Source organism: Opisthocomus hoazin, chromosome 1 (genome assembly GCF_030867145.1).
Source record: "Opisthocomus hoazin isolate bOpiHoa1 chromosome 1, bOpiHoa1.hap1, whole genome shotgun sequence".
NCBI lineage: Eukaryota > Metazoa > Chordata > Aves > Opisthocomiformes > Opisthocomidae > Opisthocomus > Opisthocomus hoazin.
In genome coordinates, this window is record NC_134414.1 from 155,270,316 (window position 1) to 155,295,767 (window position 25,452).

The following is a 25,452-nucleotide window of genomic DNA, read 5'->3' on the forward strand; positions in this document are numbered from 1 at the left end:
CTCCAAAAAAACACCTGCTGGAAGTTCCACTGCCTAGGAAATTTAAGTTTCTCCTGGTGAACATCGGAATGTCACAAGTAATTCCGGCATGCCAAGTTTATCAGAAAACACACTGTAGAGAAAAACGCTAATTTGTAATTAGTTGGACCAACCCATTTCCTGCAGGAAGCTGATTAGCTGACAAATGCAGCAACTGATTACATAAAGAAATAACACTAGGAAAATGTATAACGCATTTTTCTATGTCATCTCTTGTAATTAATAGCTGGAGACAAGGAGGAGAGCCAGTGCTGACTTCGACCAGCTAATGAACTAGTAGACATTTCCATCCTCTCTAGAGTGTAATAGCTATACAACATGCAGCACAGTAAATCATCTCTCAACTGGAATATAAGTCTAGTCAATTGATTTTATCCTAAGTACATTGCTTAGTTCTGAAATGCTTGTAGAAAATAATAAATCACTGCTGGTTTAGGTTTATAGACATGTAAATCACATGTGACAAGCAATAAATCAGAATCCTTAACAGAACAATATCCCAGTAACACATTCTCCCCAGGAGGCAGAACAGCCTGACTAATGAGGACAATAGCCACTTTTCTTCCTTTTTTTCAGGTGATGCATCTCAAAAGGAAACAAGTTTCACTGCATATTCAATCACCCTGATCATCCCAAGAGGAGAATAAAAGAATGCACATATTTAATATAGGATCCCTACGTTCTGAAGAATCCAGAGTACGCCACCGGTCCAAAGGGTAACACCTCTGAGGTATTACCCACTAGAAGTTAAACAAAAGTTAAATGTGTAGTCTAAGCTTCGGTTGGGTAAGATGAACTCCACTATGGGAGACAAAACCTCCCTTGTATTTAAGCACTATTGAGGCATCACATAACGGCCTACTATTTCTTAGAAAGGATCTTCATTCTGTCATTTTTACTCATAACTGGCCTAGGCAAAAGATTTTGGCTAATCTCTAGATCTAAGTTGGCTTCACTTTTATTGGAGACAATCACAAAAGAGCTGGCTAATAGGACCAGTCACCTGACTTACCTCTGCAGCCATCATGCAGATAAGGATCTTCTTGGTCTAGTTCCTCCTTTGAAATTTCAACTAAAAGAGGAGAGATAGGCATTAGAGGAGAGAGCACTTTTCTTCTTACAGTAAAAAGCTGCCTGCTTGGGATGGGACTCAGACCAGGGTTTTGGATAAACCAGGACAAAATTAAAGATCATTATTTACATATTTCACAGCTATTTCATACTTAAATTTGACATTCAAATGCACATGGCCATGGGGCATTTTCCGTGTGACTAATTCAATATGAAAGTCACGCTGTGAACATAGATTACATATGGGCTGAGATTTTCAGACTCAGGTTCTTAACATTATGTTTTTAACCAGAGCTTAACCTTATTTTCATGAGACATGTTGTTGAGGCATGCTTGGCTTCCACTGACTTCATAGCAGCTTGGGGTACTCACAGTTTTAATGAAAATCAGATTAACCTCAGTTATTTAGTTAGACCTCATTCCCAAAAGAACTCCACACCCAACTTCTGGGCACCTACTTCTAGCATTCTTTGAAGTGTACTTCATATACCTTAACTCGGACAGTTTTGATCAGCGGTACTTCTGCTACATGCAGGAGTCCTGAGAGTTCTTTCTCTCCATACAGAGGACATAAAAGGGCTGAATACATCCACTGCCTGAAGCCACTGCTTGCCCAAAGGACAAGCTAATGGACTTCCTCCAGCCCTGCCACTTCAAATGCCGGGAAGTGGTAGGTTGGTAGTTAAATGTGTAAAAGCACAAGCTCAAAATACTCTGGTTATTGAATAGGAAGCTTAGTCTTCTTTCAGTGACTGTCCATAAGCCTATTCACCCAGCAGTCACTCACAAGTAAATCATACATCATGGATGTGCAAGCAAGTTTTTGTGCAGTAGCACAAGGCTGGGTTGGTACACTGAGTCCTCAAGCCACAAGGGTACGTTTTGGTCACACAGATGGTAATGACATCAGTTTGCCCAAGTCTGGTCCGATTTTGCAGAGGTCTCTGGGGACACAGTACCAGAGACTGCACCTTAGGAGACTAAAAGCATTGTACAGAGAGTCAGCTTGCCTTCCCCTCGTGATCTCCCCTTCATGACCAACAAAGGTGCCTACTCACGTTGCTTGCTCTGTCTTTCTACAAGCAATTTTTATTGTCAACAGGGATATTTGCCATACATTCAGCTACCTACTTATTTCTTCGTTTAACGATGAGAACATTGTCCTGCCCTGCTTGCTGACACAGAACCATCTTTGCACTGCACAATGTTTATGATGTGTGCCATAATAACCATACTAACCATGTGCATAATAGTTATTATGTGTGCCACTTGCCTGCAAGGGTAAGCGGGGGAAATACTGTACGCTGTGCTCACAATTCTGGATTTTCGGGTGTTGATGTATTTCTTAAGTCATGCAGGTACAGAGAGTCTGCGAATTTTTGTTATTAGCAGAGTGGTCTAAGTACAAGGTATCTACCAGACCAGTCACTTCAGCCAGTGCTAATGGACAAGGGGAAGTGCCCTGCTGAGACAGCAGTACACCAAGAAACCGGCAGGGCATTTCTAAATGGTATTTGATCAGGTTGTACACTGACATAAGCCAGGTTTAAAAGGCCTAAAACAAGTCTGACAACACACTGGCTCAAGCAGACCAATGCAAGCTTTTGGGGTAAGGTTTGGGTATAAGTGATTGATTGTGATGATGTCTTCCAAAATATGTCACTGGTGATTTGCAAGCCAGACTGCATGTTTTCAGCGCCCATGAAGGAGGCAACACTATACAGCAAGACCTTTTCTGCAGCTTCAGGTCTGTATTCTAAGTGAATAAGGCAAAAAAACCCCAAACCCAGACGTGTAAGGGTCAGTATGCCCACACTCCTTCTCTTCCGTTCCGTGGACTAGGTAGGGAGCAGGGTGTTAGGAGCTGCTGCCATCTAGATGGCCCTCTCTTCTGATAACGTCAAAAGAAGTGCAGACACCACATTTCCTATAAATGTTCAGTTCTCCCAGACACTTCAGGCATTTCAAACACACCCAGTTTGGGGACATTTGCCTCTCACACAGCAGCAAACATGCAAGTTCTGCTGAGCTGGCAAAGGCCATCTGGCTTTTAAATCCAATTAAAAGAATCAGTTGTCGATTTTCTTCTTAATTAAGACTTGATCAGTGGGAAAAATGCTATTAAAAATTAATAGCTTATACTCAGTTTCCAAGATAAGGATCATCAGTGGCCAAAATAATGTGTTTTATAGTTAAGTTCTGACACCAGGAACTCAGTGACCACTTCACAGCTCTTGCAGCCTCCTGTAGTATAAAACTACAGCTATCCCTAGCCAAAAAAACGCGCTCCAGAACATGCATCATTAAATTACTCAGAGCAGATCTCAAGTGAGAGAAATTCCAACACAAATAATTTAAAGTACAAGCACTCCTTGTACCCCATGTCATTTTGTGTCTCACTCTTTTGTAATTGGCAACGTAAAATACCTTGCTCCTTTTTAGGAGCATCATCGCTGATGGACACATCAATGCCTTCTTTATCTTTCACGCAGCAAGCTCTGAAGACAATTCCACACTGGTATCCTATCTTTGGGTTGGGTTCACAGCTCTGTCCTTGAACTTGGGCAGCCTTTCCCAGCAAACAACAGTAACAACATACCTATTTAAAAAAAAAAAATAAATAGAAAAAGGTCAAGTTCTAGCCGTGAACAAATCAATGTAAATTTTGTCACTCGCATCAACAGCGTTATCTCACCTTGGCAAACTGATGGAGGTTTTTCTGCAGACTCTTTAAGAAGTGCCTGTATACTTAGCCTCAGACATTTTAATCTGTAAATGAGTTCGGAAAGCTCTGCATCTGGCCTGCACAGAGCCAAGCACAGAACCTGGATCCAGTTCTCACAGATACTGTGGATGTGTGGATGTGTGTCAGGTAATGCGGAGGACCAGAATGGTCCACATCTGCGCACGGAATCGCCTCGCTCCCTGCCTGCACAGCCCAGTTTCAAATACCAGTGAGCAGTGGGAACTCTTCACACCTCTGCTTCCCTTTTGTGTCCAGTTCAATTAACGCAGGACACGATCAATGGACTGCATGACTCAGTTTATAATTAAGCTGCCTGCTCGGCTTCCCAGCAAAAAGCACCCCTCTCTAAACTAACAGACAAACAAGGGAACAAACATGATTCATCCAAGGTTAGCGTTAACAGGTCATCAAGAGAAGCTATTCTGCTCTGAAAAACAGACTAAAAAGTCAAACATTATTTAAAAGCACCACAGTCGTGACATGGCTTCCAGCAATGAAACGCAATCTGCCTCTTCCAGACCCGCTGAACCACGGCCCCGCAATACACCACAGAAGTGAACACGGGACAAGTTACTCCTGGGGAGGTTTCCTTTCATTTTAAATGGAGGGGTCGCTGCTGATTTATTCAGTTTTCTTCCTTGCTGTTAGAAAGCAGCAAATACGTTTGGTTCGCTGGAACTGGTGTCTGCCAATTGACACCGTCATGTATAAGCAGATTTAAGCCTTTAATGTTAATTTTATTACTCTTCCAGACACTTTTTTGCTTGAAGAAAACAGCCTGCACCGTTAAACAGAGCAGCTGGAATAAACATTGAACTAAATTTCGGTATTTGGTGCTTTAAGCACTGCACGTACTGAAAAGAAGGCAACTATTACACTTCTTTCACTACTTTGAGTTGTACACCCCTGCCTATATTCTAAGTTTTTCCCTTATAAAGTATTGTGTTTCTCTCTCTGTACTGCAGTGATGGGTTCTTTTAAAACCCAGAGCAGCGTGGAAGTCAGATAACAAAACACTTTTTCCTTTTTTCTTCCATCTTTTTTTACTTTGCATCATTCTGAAGTTCACGCTGTACGTAAGCATCCTACTTTGTCTTTTACATACACAGCTGAATCCTCTCCCTTCTGCAGAATGCTCTACAGTAGTAACTCTCCCTCCTGGCCAGTGCTGGGGTGTTGTTTTCATGCCCACCATAACATTAAGATACATATTTTGCCTTATTAACTACTGTTTGGTGGGATGGTTCCTCATTAACCACTTTTTTTTTTTTAATTTGTCCTCCAACTACTTCCGTCCAGTGGCGGATGCTCTGGTTTTGTCACTAATATGTCTGGGATATCTCCATCTTTTCTGGCTTTTCTGGATGACCTTAGAAAGAAATACTTGATGATCTCTTCCCAGAACTGCAACATTTCTGAATATTTATTCTAACACATCTACCATTCTCCTGAGGCATCCTTCCCAAAGTTTTTAACGTTTGTTTATAATTTTGTTAGATTTCTAATTTTCACAACAGTAAATTAGAAGACAGAAATGAAAACTGAGCTGAAGATTCATTGTCTGACTCAGCTTGAGAATTTTTGATAACCAAATCTTATTTAAATTACTGAATACAGCTTATGCCTTGTCAAATTTTGACATTACATACTTCTGGATATCCTCACTGGGTTCTACTGTCAGGCATACGAATTGACGCAATCTATTTCTTTGTCTTGTCACACAATGCTCAACTTGAGAGTTACAGAGTTTCTCTGGATTTTTTTGTGAAGAGTGATTGTTAATCTTGCCATTCCTGAAGCGCTGAATAACCTTATATTCTTTATTTCTTCCAGGTTGAGCCAGCACTTGAAAGACCTCTATCTCCAGCTAACGTAAATCTTGAAGTATAGAGCTTGCTAAGTCTTCCAATGTCTGCTAGAAACTGTATCTTCATTGAACATTATTGTATGCACTGAACAATTTGTTCCAATCTGTATTTATTCTACCTGTGCGCGATGCATCTTGACTTAACATCCTGATAACGATCATAATTTATGTTGCTACTGCACAGCCAAAATGATCCAGGGAGTGAAAGTGCCAAATGTTTTCTTAACTGGTGTTTATGGTAACTGGCTTTTAATACTGACCCTAGAAGATTCTGCACCGGCAGTCCTAAAGGCTAACGTTTCCTGCTGAACTAAAGAAAAAAAGCTGGAGAAGCTGATGAATGGCCTTGAGCTCAGAGCACACCTAGGACTCTGGAGATTGCACGCATCTCCACGTATCTCACCTGTGAACTTGGAAATTCACCTATTCTCCTTTTCTTTCAGTTCTCCTGCTGTGGAATGGTAATAACATAGCAGTGGTAAGGCTAGTTTAACTCCTGTTCACGGAGCACTCTGGTATTCTGAGACACAAAGCACTATGTCATTATAACTATCATTATCCTGGTAAGATTAATCTCAACATTTCCTTTTTCACGCTGATTTTTTTAGGTTTGTTAGCCTGTTCTGAAAGACTCTGATCCATTAGTCCGGAGTGCAGTCTGGACTCCATACTAGTTCAGTTCTTGGTGTGTTTGCAGCCATTTTCCAGAGGTTGCCAGCTGCCAGGAGGCACGTTGCGATGGCCACTCACCCATTTGTGACAACCATTGCTGCCTTCATGGATGATACTACCTCAGCACACAGTTGTTATGATGCACTTTCACCGCCTGTAAGTCTTTGCTTCTTAAGTGATCCCAACAATAATATCAACCATTTTTTCCTTTGCCTCTCTTCCATTACTAGCAAAAGCCCATGCAAGTTCAAAGCCACGTCTTGATCTCCGTTGTTTGGACAGAAAGCTGTGTCAGCCCTGAAGTCCGATGATCCCTTGACTGCTCTTACACCTCACCTTCTCTCAGAAAGGAATAAAGATGGAAAGAATAAAGGAATAAACAGTTACATGTGAGAAGCGTGAAGATTTATTTTTGGTGTGATCAGGAAGTACCTGAAATTGCTTTCATCAATAAGCTCTCTTAGTTGGTTAAATTTTCTAATAGTTCTTTATCATCTATGTCACCATTTAAGTTACCAGATCTTGCAGGGTGAACCACGTATTAACATTGCTTTTTTGTGTCTGTCCACAAGAGGTCTCTCACTTGCTGATAGCCAGACTAACTCGTAGAGGCGATGAAAAACAGACGGAAAAAAATAAAAGTAACTTGGTGGAATTTTTCACAACTTTCGGAGATCTGAACAAAAGTAAAAAATACGTTCAACAGTCCAAAGCAACAAAACTTCTGTGGTCACCTAATACACACAACGAAAGTATTCTTGGCAAAACTGGGGAGACAAGGCCGTATCTCAGTCTTTGGAAAAAGAAAGTACCTATGACAAATTTTGGGGAAAAATATCTGAGCACCTTAAAGAAGGTCAAATTTCTACAAATTTCTCCTTTTTCTGTAGGACTTCTGTAGCAGAAACTTTCATAACACCATTTCTAAATCTCCTGTATCAGCAACAACCCAGAAATAGATTACTGTATTTTAAGAAAGGTTTTAAAGATTAGTGATTAGTTTTGCATCCTGTTTTTTCAATGCAAGAAAACCAATGCTTCAGAAAAATGGAGCTGTAGAATTATGCCCATCGTTACTTATGCCCACCACCAGTAAGTGTAAAAGCTGAGGCAACTGTTTTCAAAATACCATCTTTTCATCTTCTTCCCAATCACAAATTTGGGATTCAAAAGAAAGATTAGCTGCCTCATTTGCTGCAACGTGCTGTGATTAACCCTACTAATTGAATTACTAAACCACTCTTTCTGTGTGCTTGAAGGAGACAAAGAATCCAAAAGATTTCCCATGCTGTCTAAGCTAAACCCAAATGGACAAACTTAGGCAAAATGAGATTCAAGCCCATGTGAGATGGGCTTGGTGCGAATGGGAAAGTTTACCACAGCATGGCACAACTGCCAGGTAAATTGCATGTCTCAAGGTCACCAGATTAAAAATGTATTCAGCAAAAGAAATGATTAACTGTTCACTGACATTAGATCACAAATCATCTATGTCCATCACGCATTAAAGAGATTGTCTACAAAGATACTCCCAGCTACCTCAATACAATTATTAAGAGTAAGATATTCCTCTTAGGGAGTGGGCAGAATGTGGCTCACAGAAACTGAATAACACTGGCTATGTTTATGCCAGTAAATTAAACAGGAACAGAATATGGGCTCAGACATCGTTCTGCAGTCATCTGTAATGTTTAAATATTAGCAAGCTCTAACGACAACGCTGAAGCATATGTGGGGGTGAGCACAGGCCAGTGAGTGTTCCCAGCAGGAGAAAGGCATCGGTCACCGGACATGAGCTGTGCCGAGCCATTTACTCTCCGGGCCAGAGATCAAGGCCCAGTCCATTCTGTTTAATAATACAGCTGTCACCACAAAAACCTGCCATCTTTAGAGAAGTCTGGCCACTTTGAAAAACATCATCATTAACTCTTCCTCCTCATCCTGACAAGCCCACATAGGGAAACATCAGCCCACTGACGGGAAAGTGGCTTTCCCTGAACAGTTGCATTCTGTTTTGTAGCGGTCCCATGGCATGGTTTAAAATCACGCTGTTGTTCTAAGCCTGTCTCTGGAATCTGCAGAGTACTTGCCATCACAGTTCTTGTCCATCTGTTCCTAGCCCTTCCAAGTACGGACACAGAGGGCTCGATATTTTTTCCATGCCACATTCAGATTGGGGTGGGCAGGCTTCCTAACAGTAAGGGCTGCACAGAGGAACCTCCATACGAGGAGCAAGGCATACCCTGGGTGTGGTCAACGGGTGAGATGTCCCCCATGTGGCACATGCTCCACCACGGGACATGCAGACGAGTTGGTGACAACCCAACAACGCCAGCCTCACCAGCATGTGTTACCTTTCTTCTGCTCGCAGCGAGAACATGGATTATTTGAGAGCCCTGGTATCAGTGGCATCCTACTGCCAGGAACATGGTCAAGCCAGCATTTTGAAGAGATATGAAACTTATGAGTCAGACATTGTCTGCCCTCTTCTATATAGCAGATTTTTTTTTTTTTTTAACTGAATGAACCAAACATTCAGTATCTTTGAGTAACGGGAAGAACTAAAATCACTCATCTATTTTCATCACTACTGAAAGCAATCCTTAACAGGAGCAGAGCTGTTCCTGACTGGGTCATGGTCAAGGTCTCAATCTTACTGGTAGAACTTTCTTCCAAAAACACTCTGCAGAGTGGTATGAATATGCTCCCTTTCAAGAAAGGGGAGACAAAGACAGTAATAAAGGTGGAGGGCAGGGCACAGATTAACTACAGATGCCAACAACAGGCGTTTTTATTCTAATACCAAATGCTTTATCACAAGCTTACAGATGTCTCCATTCAATCGTAAATCAAAGTCATGTTAACTAAGGACAAACACACAAGCTGGAATTATAAGTACACTAAGAGGATTAACTGCAGTCCTACCCCTTTAGACCACCAGTACTGAAAACCACCAAGCTTGACCTTAGGCCATGAAGCTCTAATGAAAGCTGAAGTCTGAAATGAGACCGAGTTTCTCTCCCACCTCCTCCTACAGCGTTCATGTCTTCTCTTCATGCAGAAGTAGTTTCCTAGCCAATTACCCATTCAAGACTTTCCCACCCTTTTGCATTCTGCCCTCTGCCTCTGCAAAATATAATGAGACAGCCTGCTTCACCCAGCAAGGAACTGCTTCTCTGGAAGAAGAAAGTGCTTTGGAGAGACACAAGGTGTAGGTGGGAAAGAACTGTTTCTGCGCATCGAACTGAGTATGGTGACCTTCAGGGTCAACCCTTAATACCCATGTAGACAGTCCATACCATTTCTTAAAGATGAACAGGAGTAGCTCCGATGTCTCACCTTGAAGTATTCCGCTTCACAGGTGGAATTTTCACCAGTATGCGAGTCACACTCCTCACGCACGTTGGCAAATTCCACCCCATCTGAACAGTACTGCTTCTCCAGCTCGCTGTGGCAGCACTGTGCCTGAGTCATGCTGGCAAAAGGATGGAAGCAACGGGAGGAGAATGTCATACAGAGGTCAAGAACAGGTTAACGCAAATTTTGATAATTAGCACTTGTGCCAGTCTCATCGAAAGAGGTCCCTGTGGGCATGCATTTGGGTTAGAAAGTAAAAATACTCTCCAGGAGTAGGCAGAATGTCTAGGCGATATGTTAAATACAGTTAAGGTCACGCTTTTAATACAGTTTAACTGCCTGTCCACCTTGCAGTCTGTCCCAACATTTTTTTTTTAAGCAAATTGATAACTTCAACCACACTCGCCACAGGTCTCAAGGTGTCTTGGGACGTTACATTCTTGTGTGTTTTGTCACAGCGCAGAAGACGGCGAAAACCAAATCAGCGCTCCAACTGACGGAAGGCAGAAGTCAGGCCCTGGACACTGTGAGAGTCTGCAATCCCAAGGCCAGCCAGCCCTGGCACCTGCTGTCCCACACACACACACAGCACGCTGAAGGAAGCTCACAGCGCTGCTCCGTGGGACATGCCAGGAGAAGATAAGACACCAAGAAAAGTCCTGGTGAGAAAGGGAGTGCGTTGCAAGGAAGAGGTGAAGAAAGACAAGGGAGAGAAGAGCAGTATCACACGGCAGGAAGATGTGGAGAGGAGACAGGATATAAATCTACAGGAAACTGAGCTTTGTTACTTCCACTGCTCCTAAATCATTCTATTTTATCTCATTTTTCAGTGAATAAATTGAAACTGTGGAGAGCAGTCTGCCTGAGGAGGCTTTAAACTCCTCCACTCCTGTTGCTACTGCCACTTGCACGCAAAGGAGTTCTCTCCCCTCTCTCCACTCGGTTTTTACACGCAACTCTGCCTTGTTGGGTAGCTCTGTAGGTGGAGCTTGCAGTTTAAAGCACTTCCACCTCTACCTCCTGTAATAAACACTGTGAAACAGAAGAAAAAGTTAGAGGACAGTAACGAATCAGATTCCACATACCAGGATATAAACATATCCACGTGTTTTGTGATAACCCAATTTCACTAAGAATAATGTTACCTGAGTTGCTAGGGAGAAAGGAAACCGTCCCAAAGGCAATCTAAGCTGGTAAATTCTATTTGTGGTACAACAGGGGCACCTAAAAGGCATGCCCTGATATGTTAGAGCTCTACAAGAAATGCACAGAAAAACCCTTTAAATACACTTTTATACCCATCAGCATAGGAAATCTTGTACACCCCACAGACCAACAACATTGAATGCATTCTCTTTGCTGTTAAGAACATTCACCTTCTTTTTTCCCCAACTCTAGTTATTTGAACTGATGAATAAAATCTTTTCAAGGGTTACCTAGAAATACATAAAATCATGTAAAGATATTCAGCAAACCAATACCCTTTACTCTTAAAAATCCTCTATTTAGGCTGTTGGAAATTCTGGAAGTATAAGGAAGAGGAGTGGGTTAGTTGCACCACTGAACTACAGAGTTCTCCTCCTGTCATCCGAGATAAGTGGCTTCCCATGCATCACCTCTGGAGAAGCTTCCCTGCTCTCGATGACCACAGGACAAGCTTTCAGCTCCCAGGCGACGTGAAGGACTCCCTCAGTTCTAAGGCCAAGCCGCCCAGTTCAGCCCACTAAAAGCAGGGCACATGTGGGTACTGGGCTCAGATTCTGCATGGCTATGTGTACTGGTGAGGTGAGATTGCCAAGCTACATTCCTGAAGATTCTCCATTCTTACTTACTGGATTTTGTAATGGTCTGACTGTGCAGTTCTCACTTGGACAAAAACAGCTATGAGATCTCAATGCATAGGAACAAAACCCAGGATAAGTTCATGAACAAATTATTCAAAAATAGCCTCTAAAGTCATAGCAAGAAGTTAAGCCCAGGACAGTAACTTTATTTGGCAGAATATTTGAAGTTTCTGATATTTGATTTAGTTCCAGTTTGGAAGAATATGTAGCTTTTAAGTTGCTGAAATTCCCTCTGAAGCAGAATTTCCATTCCCTGCCCAGCTCCGGGGTGGTCTGACTGTCAGGACTTTGGAAGCCTGTAAAACCCAAACTTCAAGCCCAAAAGTGTGGAAGTTGAGACTTCCCAGCTCCTTTAGCCCTCCAAATCCTGTTGAGGAGCTAGATATGTCAGCCACAGACAAACAAACAACCAACCAAACAACAGCAGCCTTTCAGTAGATCTGTTTGATTTCCAGTGTGGCTTTTTTCCCCAAACACAAGTCATCTCTTTGAAATCCCTGACAAACTGGCAATTTCAAACAAAACAAAAAAAGTTTCTTGAGAATGTTTCCCACAGCTGTGTTCATAAGTCATGTGGCCCACCCCAACTGTAATAAGGAATTAAACATCGACTGAATACTAGATTAAAATACAATTTGTTCATTCTCAGAACAGCAACAATAAAATCACACTTCACTGCCCAAATCCTACAGTGAAGCTGCACTGGTTGCAAATATTATTTGAGACTCTGAACACTTGTGTGGCTGTAATAGGGGTGGAAATCCTTGAAAGATGGCAGAGAAAAATGCTAGAAAAATCTGCACAACACTGGTCTTCCGCCTGCAACTTAGCCTGCCCAGCTGACCATCCTTCTCCCTTCACGCCCCAGGCCACGTGCTGGTGGTCACCAGAGCGTACCACCACAAGCTCTTCAGACTCCAAGACTTTCGAGACGAAGAGTATCTCTCCCTGTCTTTGCTAAGTTCTGTGTGTCTCCCTGGCTTAGACCCTAATAGAACACATACCCATGTGCTACTTGACAGCACCCTAAAGGAGCCACCTTTAACGGCTAATAGGACATCTTGATTCATCTCTTCGTCTAAAACTTTTCAACTCTTCCGGTGTAGCATTCCTATTAACTTCACGTCTACAGACAGCTTACAACACCGGTCTCTCAAAAAAGAGAAAGTAGAGGAGTATTTTCCAGTGGGTATTTTTTTTTTTTAATTACTTCTAATAATTAAAAAAGCCAAAGGCTGCTTCTTCCTTATCTGCCATCTCCTGATTTTCAGTTGAAACAGTGCAACAGAACTTCATTGAAATGAATAGGTATTTACAATATCGCTGAAATCTTAAAACACTAAATACAGAATCTCTAGAAGCACGAGGCCTCATAACTGACATTCACTCACGATATTTCAGGTAAAATCATGCACTTTCTGGTTTCTCTGAAAGATGAGCTTTATTCATGGCCCACTAGTGAACAAATCACTCAGACATTTAAAAAATCCTTATTCTTTGTTGCAAATGCTGATTTAAAACAAAAGTTATTTCATTACTAGCTAATTTGATTATAAATCAAGTTAAGAAATCATGTGTAATCTTCTCACTTTTACTTTGTGCTAAAATTTAATCAATGTTACAGATTTTAATGCAATAAATTTCCAGCTGCAAAACTACAAGTCCATTTACCTCCACAAGCCTTTCACATTTATTATTCTCCTTCCTAGAGGATGCACTCCTAAACAGCACAGATGTCACAATCACCTATTTTTCCTTTCTTTGCTTTCCATAAAAGCATTAGAATTTAACTGTGCCCTGAAAACAATGTCTTTGTTGTCAACCTAATTTCATCACCCTCTGCCTCTCTCCTCCTTGTTAGCCTGTCTTCAGACTATGCCATTGCTACCCAAGTGCACAGAGGAAGGTCTTTGACAATATTAAAATTAAAAAGGGAATGATTCCACTCCAGAATCATTTTGCAAAAACAAACTAGGTCTTCCACCTTTAGTCCTTTCAGTTTGCAGTTTAACATACAACAGAAATGAACTTAGGAAAATGAAGAGCAAGATCTGGTACTGTGAGTGACACAATATGATGAATGAAAATAATAAAGAGTGTCTCAATAACGAAAATACATATATTTGAATACAAGCTATAAATTAGCAAGGGTCTCAAGTAAAAATAATTGCTTCAACAAACCTCAAATTTAATTAGCTGCAATCCATAAACAATTTTTTAATTTACTTAACAAAAGTTTTCTGGAAGATAAAGGGTAAAATTATGTTGAGATAGATATTAATATACATTGGAGACCTTATTGTGACCTTTCAGGCTTATGAGAAATTTGGGGACAAACTTTTCAGCAGGGCCTCTTGCAATTGGACAAAGGGTGATGGTTTTAGTCTAAGAGGGAGTAGATTCAGACTAGGTATAAGCAAGACAATTTTTACAATGAGGGTGGTGAGGCACTGGAGTGGGTTGCCCAGAGACGTGGTAGATGCCCCATCCATGGAAACATTCAAGATCAGCTTGGACGGGGCTGTGAGCAACCTTCTGTAGTTGAAGATGTCCCTGCTCATGGCATGGGGGTTGGACTAGATGACCTTTAAAGGTCCCTTCCACCCTAAACTATTATATGATTCTATGATATCATATATAATGTCGAGAAACAACACTGATAATGTTCTGCCAGAGAAAGAACTGAGTTTGACATTATTCACAAAGTGAAGTAAGCAAGTTATCCTACATGAGTGGCAATAAAACCCTGACAACGTAGCAGACTGTTCTATCCCTCTGACTGTGAAGCCAAAAATCCTAGTGACTGTGGGGCACACTTAGCAGGCTACAGAGAAGAGATAATAATTAATAAAGACAGCTTCTCCAAAAAGAACTTTAAACAGCTTTTTCAGACATAAAACTGTCACAGTTTTGACGTCCAAAATCTCAGGCTCTTCCAGATCTTACAACGGCATAAAACAATAAACATCTACAGCAGTCAAGCATCTGGTGCATATCACTCCAAACACTCCTGTCGTCTTCTTTCCCTGTGTTCCTGTCTGAATCTGTATCAAGTGCTGCCACTTGTCTCTGCTTGGGAACACAGACCACCTTTTTGTTCTGTTTTTGCACAGCACCTAGCAGAGTGTTCTGTAGCTTCTTCTCTTCTGCATTTTCGCAACACTAATAATAAATAATGTCATTCCCAGTGTAACTCCAAAAAGACTTTACACAGTGCTAAAGGCATGCAGTTCTCATATGGAGATGCACTGTTTCTGGCGCAAGAATTAAGTTCACTTGCTAAGAGCTCTGGGCAGGGGAAACTCTTCATTTTGAAAGGAAGATTTATTGGGCAGGTTGAGATCCAAAAATAAACGCCAGCTGTTTCCAGCTGCTGTGAGTTTAACCACATCACAAGAAAATGGATGAATGGGCAAAAAGCTGCTGTTATGACAGCCAAAGACATCATTCATTAAAACTCCACACTCATATTTACTGAGTCATGAAGACGCAGAGAACAATACTGTCTTTTTCCAGAGTGATAATACAATGAGGTATACTCATCTGTGGGACAAATAACCACAATAAGAGATCGCAGACATGACTGGACATTGAGCCAGGAGCCTTGTTTCAACTTCGATGCAACCGAGTAACAGCAGCCAGATGGATCTTACAAATTCTTATGAACTTCAGACGGAGGGCTGGCTCACCTGCGGTGTAGGACAAGAAAGTGAGCACATATGCAGCTTGAACTGTACCACATTCAGCAAGTGATGCTCACACAGATGGCAAGTCTCTCAAGAAGCACAAGAGACTTTTGGGCAAGGACCCTAACAGGATGCTGAAACCCAGAAGCGTCAGATTGTTTCCAGGATGCACGGCAGATATGAGAATGTCAGTGCTTGCATGGAAACCGTTCTTGGTTACTATGAATGTGCTTTAAATGGTTGGGAAAAGGTGAAGGGGAGGGCATTTTAATTCAATAAGGCAGCTTGTTCCTCACACGAACCAAAGAAAAGCAAAAGAAACTCTAGCAATGGGCTTGCATTGAGGGAAGGACTGAATCTGAGATGCTGTTATGTTATTACTCTTCTAAGCAGAGGATTCAAAACCAGCATGTAAATTCTTGTAAAGCGTGTTAGAGAAAGTATTCACATCCAATCTGTTCTGTGTTGCACGGTCTTTGCAATGGAGCTGTGCAAAACCATTTTCACTGCAGTAACTTCATCAGATCTGCTCACTTCCCAACGTGTTTTTCCTTTGCGTTCACCTGCCACCCTTGCAAACCCAAGCTGAAATACGCAGGGCAAACAGAGCTCCCACTGGCATGAAGTAATACGGTTTCTACACCCAAGAGGCCACGTTTTTTTAGAGGACTCAAAGTCGCATCATCTACACTGTCCAAACTGTTCTGCACCAGACAGTCAAAAGATCCCAGCTGGGCTTTAAGTGACCACATAAATGACAGGTATGTGGCCCCCAGCAGCTCCCACTGAACGTTCGTGTCCAAATAGCAAACAAGTTCTTTCCAAAATCTGTAACCAATAAGGCATCCTGTGCCATGTTCTCTCCTGCCTAGATCTCAGCAAGTGCAATGAACCTGGTTTTGGTTTTGCTTGCCTCTCTCTGCAGCAGGAATAAATGTGCAAAATCAGTGTCATTGCCCCCATGTGCTGGCAAAGGGAATCATGTCCCCTCACTGTTCATTCTGGCTCCAGTTACACCAGCAATTAGGAGCAGAATTTGGCCCTTACTTTTGTGTCTGAAATGGCATCATAAAGTGATTTTCTGTGCTTCTCAGATACACCAGTATGCAGTCACAACTGGAGTAAGAGTACTGCCATTAAAGAAAGTAGTGAAAGGTGCCAATTTTACTTAGTCATTTTTATAGTGAAGCCAAGCTTCAGGGGGAGCTATGTTTACTTCTTGTACAGTCATGAATAATTGCAACTGAACTGAATTTATCCACTCCTTTTTTTTGTCAATAAGTGCCCACCTCTCTCACAGAATATGTGCATTTACCCATTTCTGATTTACCAGTACACCACTATAATTTTCTTCATTACATTTCAGTTAGGCACAAAAGCTAGATGAAGTATTAGTAAGCTTTTTTCAGTTCCTATGAAGTCCTAAGGACTCTCTAAGATGGCAGTCGTTAAAAGAATAAATTCCATTTGCAGCAGAAGTGCAACTCACATTCATCAAATGATCATTGAGTCATGAAGATTCTCACTCCCAGATTGTCCAATAAACTTGGTTTCCTGTTTTTACTGCCTCTGTTCTGTCTGTAACTCTTCTGACTCTTCAAATATTTCCTAAATTGGGATTTAAGTCCTATCTGTCAATTCTTCTGCGTAAAAGACTGCTTTCTATGCCAGTATAAATGCAAAATCCAGAAAACATGGACAGACTTGCCTGCAAGACACATTCTTTCCGTAATAAAGATCAGCCAAACACTTCTACAATTACCAAAGTTAAATCACTTTACAATCCATTTGAAAAGATAGAGGGGAGAAACACAATGTGTTTTAAATACAGAGTCCTCTGTGAAACTGCCCCTCAAGCTACCAATCACAAATCGTTAGCTCTACAAATTAAATGTAACAAGTGCATTCAACAGCAAACATAATGCAAACTATCATTGACATTTAAAATACAAATGCTCCAACCGTATAAAAGATACAGTATAATCAGAATACTACTCTGCAAATAATTGTAACTTTTAACTTAATTATTGCATTTGCTAGATTACATAACAGAAATTAGTATCCTATTAAATGCCAGCAGAATTAAGAAACCTGTCTATTAACTAAAGGTTATTATCTTCTATGGTCAAATGAGTCTGACCGCAGTCAGACGCTCTACGTAACGAGGAATCCCCCTGCCTTAAGTTTTAAGTTTTCCCATCCAGCAATTCCACTGAGAACTTTGGGGCCATTATCTGTGTGGCACCAGACAGGAGAAACAGTTTTAAAAGGCTGTCTTACATGCATGCATATATTCGTATGCAATCTATAGATTATTCATGTACAGGATCTGTTGTGTTTCTTGACAAATCTTTGCCCATCTTGACAAACTCTGAACCATAGTTAGGGTAGATTCCTGAGCAGTATGAACTGAAGAAGCTTTGCTGACATTAGGGGAGCCACACTGAGATGTACTGACTGAGTCCAAGCCCTGTGAGTAGAGTGCAGTGGAAAGACTTCCGACTAAGAGACAGTACACATTAAGCAGATTAGAGATGGGTTACCCTACATTAGGCCAACAGCAAAAATTTAAAGGACGTCGTGGAAGAAAAGTGGGTACTCAGTAGGTACGCCCCAAGGATAGATGTGGATCTGAAAAACTTGGGACTTAAAAGCTGGGTGCTTCATCTTCTAAATCAGCTTTCATATCTGCCATTTCCATGGTTTTACATGAAAACATAAACTATAGTTTAATATACAATACATAACTATATACCTGCATTCTCTGGACTCGGATATTAACGGTAGAGAAGTACATATTCTGTTTTTATTCGCCCATTCAATACCGTTGTCACAGCATTCTTCCATTGAAACATCTGCAGAAATGAGGAAAGAAAGAAAAACACAACATGTTTAATACAACCTTAGTAAATGGTATTGCATCTGCCAGCTGGAAGAAAACCAAACCAAAAGCGAGTCAGCTTGTTTTCCTGTCCCTAATCTACACACAGAATAGGGCACCCATGGCCAAATGAAGCACCCGTTAGCACCTTGCAGTAAGGCCAAGTGCTGGAGGTATGCGTTCCTCCACGAAGCAAACTGCAGTTTCCCTTAACCTTCCACATGAAGACACAGCTTAGGGATGGATACTCCAGCAGAAAACAGTTCAGATAGATAGAGTCTCGCACAACAAAAGGATCTGTCAGATTGTAATGGGTGGGTGTCAGGAGGATGGGGCCAAGCTCTTTTCAGTGGTGCCCAGTGACAGGACAAGGGGCAACGGGCACAAACTGAAGCACAGGAAGTTCCGTCTGAACATGAGGAAGAACTTCTTCCCTCTGAGGGTGACGGAGCCCTGGCCCAGGCTGCCCAGGGAGGCTGTGGAGTCTCCTTCTCTGGAGATATTCCAGACCCGCCTGGACAAGGTCCTGTGCAGCCTGCTGTAGGTGACCCTGCTTCAGCAGGAGGGTTGGACTGGGTGACCCACAGAGGTCCCTTCCAACCCCTACTATTCTGTGATTCTGTGATTGTACTCCCTTATTACCAAAAGCGGCAGTAGCAATAAGCAACCTTTTAAAATCCTGAAGAACACAGGATAAATCAAATAACTGTCTGATACAAAAGACAGATGACTCTCCTTAAGGGTTAATTTGCAGAACCATTTTTTCCTGAGGTTATCATCCAATTAATCTGTTTTACTCAAATGTATGTCTGTAAATTTAAAAGTATTGTACAGAGAGACAGAAAGGTACATGGTATTTTGATCACTTAACATATAAAAGAAAAATTAATATAGATATCAACTTACACTAACCCTGAAACTAAGGAGAAAAGCATACTGAAGATAATTATTTGTGCAGAGTACGATTTTTGCAAAAGTCTCTAATTTAATAAAACTAAATACTGTTAATGGACTGACAAGCACCACAGGTTTGCTTCATATTCCAAGTGCAAAAGTTCACTGCACAGCAGGTGTATCAGAACTTGGAATAAAACATGAGTCATATTTTCCTATTAATTATCTTGTAGTCCAGACACTGAGCAGCTCCTTGTATAACACATACACAATCTGTGTAAAAAAACACCTGATTGTCAAGAGGGACAGCTTTCTAATGTCTTCTCTTTGTTTCGTAAGTTCTTTGACTGATGGCCCTGACAGGCTGCACCCTCAAGTGCTGACGGAGCTGGCTGATGTCATTGCCACGCTACTCACAATTATCTTTGAGAGGTCATAGTGAACGAGAGAAGTTCCTCAAGAATGGAAGAGAACAAACGCCTCCCTGTCTTCAAGAAGGACAACAGAGAATATCTTGCAAACTACCGGCAGGCCAACCTCTTCTGGCCAATGGTGATGGAGAAGATCCTCCTGGAAACAATGTCCAAACACTTGAACAACAAGAATGTGACAGGGAGAAGTCATCTTGGATTGTGAAGCAGATATCATGCTTAGCTAAACTCATAGCCTTCTACAACAAGGTGGCTAGCTTGGTAGATGAGGGGAGAGCAGTGGACGTTGTCTACCTTGACATCAGTAATGCTTTTACACTGCGTCCCATACCAGTGTCATAGACAAGCTGACAATGTACAGGTTAGGCAAGTGGATAGTGAGGTGGACAATTGAGAAGGAGTGCACCCTCAACAAGTTCACAGATGATAGAAATCTGGGAGGACTGACTGATACACCAGATGGTTGTGCTTCCATCCAGAGGGACCTCAACAGGCTGGAGAAATGGGCTGACAGGAACCTCACAAAGTTCAGCAAAGGGAAATGCAAAGTCCGGCATCTGGGGAGGAATAAGCCCTATGCACTAGTACACACCGAGAGCTGGAAAGCAGCTCTGCAAAGCAGGAGGTAGGTGTCCTGGTGAACACCAAGCTAATCATAAGTCAGCAACATACTTTTGCAGCAAAGAAGGCCAACACCACCTCGGGCTGCATTAGACAGAGCGCTGGCAGCAGATGGAGGGAGATGATCCTTCCCCTCTGCTCAGCACTGATGAAGCCACATCTGGAGTGCTGTGTCCAGTCCTAGGCTCCCCAGTTCAAGCAAGAGATGAACTTACTGTAGTGAGTCCAGAGCAGGGCCACGAAGATGATTTATGCACTGGAGTATCTTTCATATGAGGAGAGACTGAGAGCGCTGGGACTGTTTAGCCTGCAGAAAAGAAGGCTCAGGGGAGATCTGATTGATGTTTATAAATACCTGAAGAAGATGGGATGAAGAAGCAGCCAGACTCCTCTCAACAGTGTTCACTGACAAGAGACAATTGACATAAATTTTACCCTATGAAGTTCCATCTGAACACAAGAGAACGCTTCTTTACTGTAAGAGTGTTCAAACACTGGATGATCTCAAGAGGTCCCTTCCAACCTGGGACTGACTATTTAAGAACAAATAAAGACAACCCTTCCATCTGTAGTTTGCTGTGCTGCACAGAGGAAGGCAAATCTCATTTACTTCTTTTTGATGGAGAGGCTGAAGTACAGAAGGATGAAATGACTTGCCCAAACTACACAGCAAGCTGGTGGCAGAAAAGGGAGTGCGCACCAGGTCATTCCTAAGCCATCTCTCTCCACTGGATGATAAAATGCCTCACATGATCATCTCATTCTTAGTTTTGCTCCAAGCACATCTAAAGAGAGAAAAATTCAATAAGAAGCAGCATTATATTAAAGACTACCCATTTTCACAAATTATTTCCTGCAGAGTCTAATACAGGCAAGGATCTGTCTCCTCTGACTCTCCCTATACCAGTAACGAGTTGTCCCATCGTTCCTGAGGTGCTCCTGATGTATGGGGGTTACAGCCTCCTTCCATCTGTCCATGTATCTACCTCCTAACCTGCTGCAGCTATCAAAATAAGCAGAAATATTATTTAACCTCTTCATGACCACACTTACTTGGACACATATCAGACAGAGTTTACTTGAGTACCTCAACTGGCAGATCTTCATATGTGGCAAAGTACAAAGCAGCTGAAAGCAAGTAGAAAAGATAACCACCTCCAGTAAGTCTGCTGTTTGCATGGAACAACCTATATTCCCAACTAATGATTATAATCCAACCATCCCAACCAAAAAGTAAAGAGTTAAATGAGATTTTAGGATGCATTAGTCATCTTAAGGCAGGTACTCTTAAGGCAGTTATCAATTCTAGAGTGCAAAGCTCTGGAGGACTGAGCATAACTCTGGCTATCCCTCCTTAGGAAAACTTACATCAAAATGGAAAATGTGTAAAGAAAAGCTAGGAGGATGGCCAGGGGAATCAAAGCCCTATTATATGAGGAGAAACTGGAAGAAATAGACCATTGTAAGCCTAGATAAGTACAGCTTGTGAAAGGATGTGGTTCCTGTCAACAAACATTACAGCAGTGAACAATAATCAGAATTATGGGATCAAGTAAAGCAAACATTTTTTAATAAGAAAATCATTATACTAATAAACAGAATTACATTAAATGTCAGTTTATAACAGAGCTCTGTACTCTATGACCCAGGTCATCCTTCTAGTCTGTCTTACATACCCAAAATCATGCTCAAAATTCTGTCATTATGAAGCCAAGGCAGTACTTCTCTTGAATTCTTCAGTGTGTCCAGAATTCATGCCAGTGTCTGAAAGCTAACTGTAGTTTATAATGCTACAGAGAAAAATCAGTCTTGTAAATAAATATCTGCCTGTGGTGAAAGAAATGAATTTCTGTCTGATCTCTTCTTTGGGAATAGCAATCCTGTCTGCTGCTTTCTGTCTGCCAGTGTATTGCTAACAAACATTATATGCACCAAATTTCATACAATGTGTTACAAATAACCATGTTTTTAGTGCTGTTGTCTGCAATCAATCTTAACTGTGTTGAAAAATGAGACACATTTAACTGAAGTGCAGAGCTGGCTGCAGGTTTTTGCAGGGCTTTGTACAAATGTGTCTTTAGCCAAGTTCCTCCCCAGAAGGACAATCCTTGGCTCTGGACTCCAGTTCTTCCCTCTCAGCTCTGGCAACACACCTCTACTCCAACCAAATAACTCAAGAATTCAACGCAGGCCAAGCTAAGCAAGCTCGTCTGTAGGAGTGCATCCAGACAAAGAAGGATTTCAGATAGCTTCTTGGGGGAGAACTGTGGTCCAGGCTCATTGTTTTGGTGACATCACAATTCATATCCTCCAAAGATCCTGCCAAAAATCTCTTGAGAATAGAGGGAAGTGAAAAACAAGCAGTAAAAAAAAAAAGGACTCCACCCTCAAGGCCATTCTGCTAAAACATAACAATAAAATAGTGAAAAATATTTTCTCTAGTTTGGCTTTGCAGTTTGCTTTTTAAAATGGTCATTTGTGGACAAATCTCTACTCTTTCAAAAATCTCAGAAGGTGCATGTCTCACACCTTGGGTGTCAACTCCAGACTGCACTGGAATCAATTCTGACTGTTTTGGCATAAAGAGTTGTTAATGAATATTTAGAAATAGGACAGACTACTCATGACTGTATTTTTCCAGTGTTGTGGATTCCACTGTACACGTGCATATTCACAGGGCTCACATTTGGAAATCTTGGGGCAAGCAGTTCATGCTGAGGCCATCTGTGCCTCCTTACACCCTCTTCAGGGACCAACAGCATGGGGGGGAGGGCATGGCCTCTCTTCGGTTCCTCATTACTAGAAGTTTGTAACGCAGGGCATCAGAAAGGAGATGGTGGAAACTACTCTGATGTCGACACCTCAAAGAATCTCACTGTGCAGAAAGGGATGGTTCTTTTTTCTCTGAATGTGACCACGTGTCTTTTACTGCAGTTGATGGGCTCGTGGCACCCCTGGGAGCTGGAGCGCCCGAGATGATCCAATAGGAATTACAGCACTGCTCTTCTGAACCTGGTGCCCCTTCAGCCAAGTGCATAATGTCTCATGCAAACCGGCCAGAGAAATCTTAGCCACCTGAGAGACAAAACACTGCCGGGAAAAGCTGATTATATTGTCCTTGTTCAGCTGAAATGTGCCGTTTTCTTTGGATGGAGAAACCCTACATGAAAGTTGAAACACGCAGGAATAGACTGTCTGGTCCATTTTGTACATTTGTGAAGCAATTGGTCAGCTTTCTGGTATCACAAGGCAGAAAAATATGAAGGTGAACCAGGGATCTGTTAAGACAGTAGCATGTTTACTCCAATGTAGTAATTTTGCATGCTAATTGACTGAGAAAATCCAAGTCTACTCTGGCTAAAATCAAATGCAGCTTTATCACTACTCTGTCCCTGTAAAAAAAGTATACGTAGCAGGGCATCTAAAAGAACTTGAGTTGTGTTAGTATGGCAACAGCGAGGATGCCTGTCCTAATGTTAAGGTGGTACACGCAGTATTCTGAGAGAGATTTTGGGAGTCTCAGGAAAAGAACAGTAGAAACACAGCTGGAACTCAGATCTCTAATCAAGTTGACATGAAGAAGCCCCATCAGATAAGACGTGAATAAAGGTCACACAAATTCAAAGAGTTTGTGCACATGATGCATTCACGTGCTAGCTATGAACCACGCTTACATAGACAAAATGTCTATGAGCATATGGTTGTTTTAAATAAAGGTAGTTTGCTTATTTTAACAGGACTGCCATACTGTGTGGGAGTTCAAAGCAAGAAATGCGGTTAAAATCTGTATAAACTTCAACTTCTATGAGGTAATAATTGCTTACTCAGCTGCTACAATGAATATTTTCTGCAAGAGAAAGATAAGATTAAGAATGTTACCCAAAAGCATGATTCCTGGAATGAGAAACCCTAAATTGTTTCTGGGAATTGTGCAAAAAAAATAACCAGAGTAAAAAGGACTGGATAATTTTCATGGCAGTAGCACTCCAGCTAGATCACAAACGGACAGATTTTTTGAAGTAACAACCTACAACAGCAGCTATTCTGTACAGCTGCTGATGATGGAAAAGCCTATGTACAATCCAGGATTAAATAGCTGTTCATTACTCAGTGCTGATCTAGGGAACAGTTATGAAGCTGATGATGGTATCAAATGAAAGCTCCACCTAAGCCTAGGTGGGCTTATCAAGCTAGTGAGAGTAAAGCTTTCCAGTTCTTCAGGGCAGTGAGCGATGGGACCGTCACACTCATCAACTTCCCAGCCCACATAACCAGCCATAGTTGGGTATGGATTTGGAAGCGAGTCCAGGTCAACAGGTCAAAGTCACACCTCGTTCTTAAGACGTTTTCAATCTTTCAAGCCATTAATTGATTAAGTTTGTATAATGTGGTGCAGGTCTTGCCCTTTGCTCAATTTACTCTGTAAGAGACTCAGCACTATGGAATGTGAGAAAACAGAACATGGTTATCACTTCTCAGCACATGCAGATACAGGCAGCAGATGGGCTCTGTGAAAGCTCAGCACTAGTCCAACACGTTTCAGTAACAGTCTGTCATCCAGAATTTCTGGAACTCACGATTACAACAGGCATGCATTGGTTTAGGTTTCCAGTAAGAAAAATCCTTTCAACTTTCACAGCATACCTTTCTGGCAAAACCTTTCTTGTCCTGTCAAGAAAATTCTCTTACTAGTGATACTCACCCACCTCAGTGTCAGCTGAAAAAAACCCAAGTCTACTTACAGGATCTGATCCTCAAAATGACAGATTGGCCATCTGTATTATTCAGTCACATTCTTTGCCTTCCAACCTCCCTCTACATCTGCACTCTCCCGACACAAAACCAGAGCAACCGCGTATCCCTTGGGCCAAGGCTCCACTGTGCGATAGGTTCACAGCAGACAAACTGTGCTCGACCTTCTCTGCCACGCCAAAGCAATAGCTCTGGAAACAACACCACCTGGCTAATATTAGGTGGTCAAGTCAGCTGCCTTTGTAGCAGAGCCGGCAGTCAAGTGCTGGCAGCTGGGATTTGTAGTCTTGATTTTTTGGCTGTCCTTACAGCAGACTGTGGAAATGCTGTTTCTGGCAACGCAAATACACTCTGGCTGCCCACTTCAGGCATCGAATAGACCCAGAGACGTGTGTAGACAAGAGGGAAGCCAGATGACTTCAAAGATCCAACTGGTAATATACTGACATGATAAGCACAGCCTTGGTGCATCCTGATCTTGTTTGTAAGCCTAGGGATTAGACACACAGAGTAGAGAAAATGGTGAAGGAGATGTGAAACTGTGAAAGAGGCACACCACAGAAAATCAGGCCTCATGATTCCCTGAAACAA

At 41.8% G+C, this 25,452-nt stretch overlaps 1 protein-coding gene across 3 annotated transcripts in view; it reads right to left on the reverse strand.

The window, feature by feature from the left end:
* Positions 1–25,452, reverse strand: part of FBLN1 (fibulin 1) — an 82,638-nt gene that overhangs the window by 49,099 nt on the left and 8,087 nt on the right. For all 3 annotated transcript variants that reach the window (XM_075442656.1, XM_075442672.1, XM_075442663.1), the window contains exons 2-5: positions 18,038–18,137; positions 9,735–9,870; positions 3,538–3,709; positions 1,052–1,111 (exon numbers count right to left, since the gene is read on the reverse strand). In XM_075442656.1, the coding sequence (XP_075298771.1) occupies positions 1,052–1,111; positions 3,538–3,709; positions 9,735–9,870; positions 18,038–18,137 (468 nt within the window). The remainder of the gene's footprint in view (positions 1–1,051; positions 1,112–3,537; positions 3,710–9,734; positions 9,871–18,037; positions 18,138–25,452) is intronic.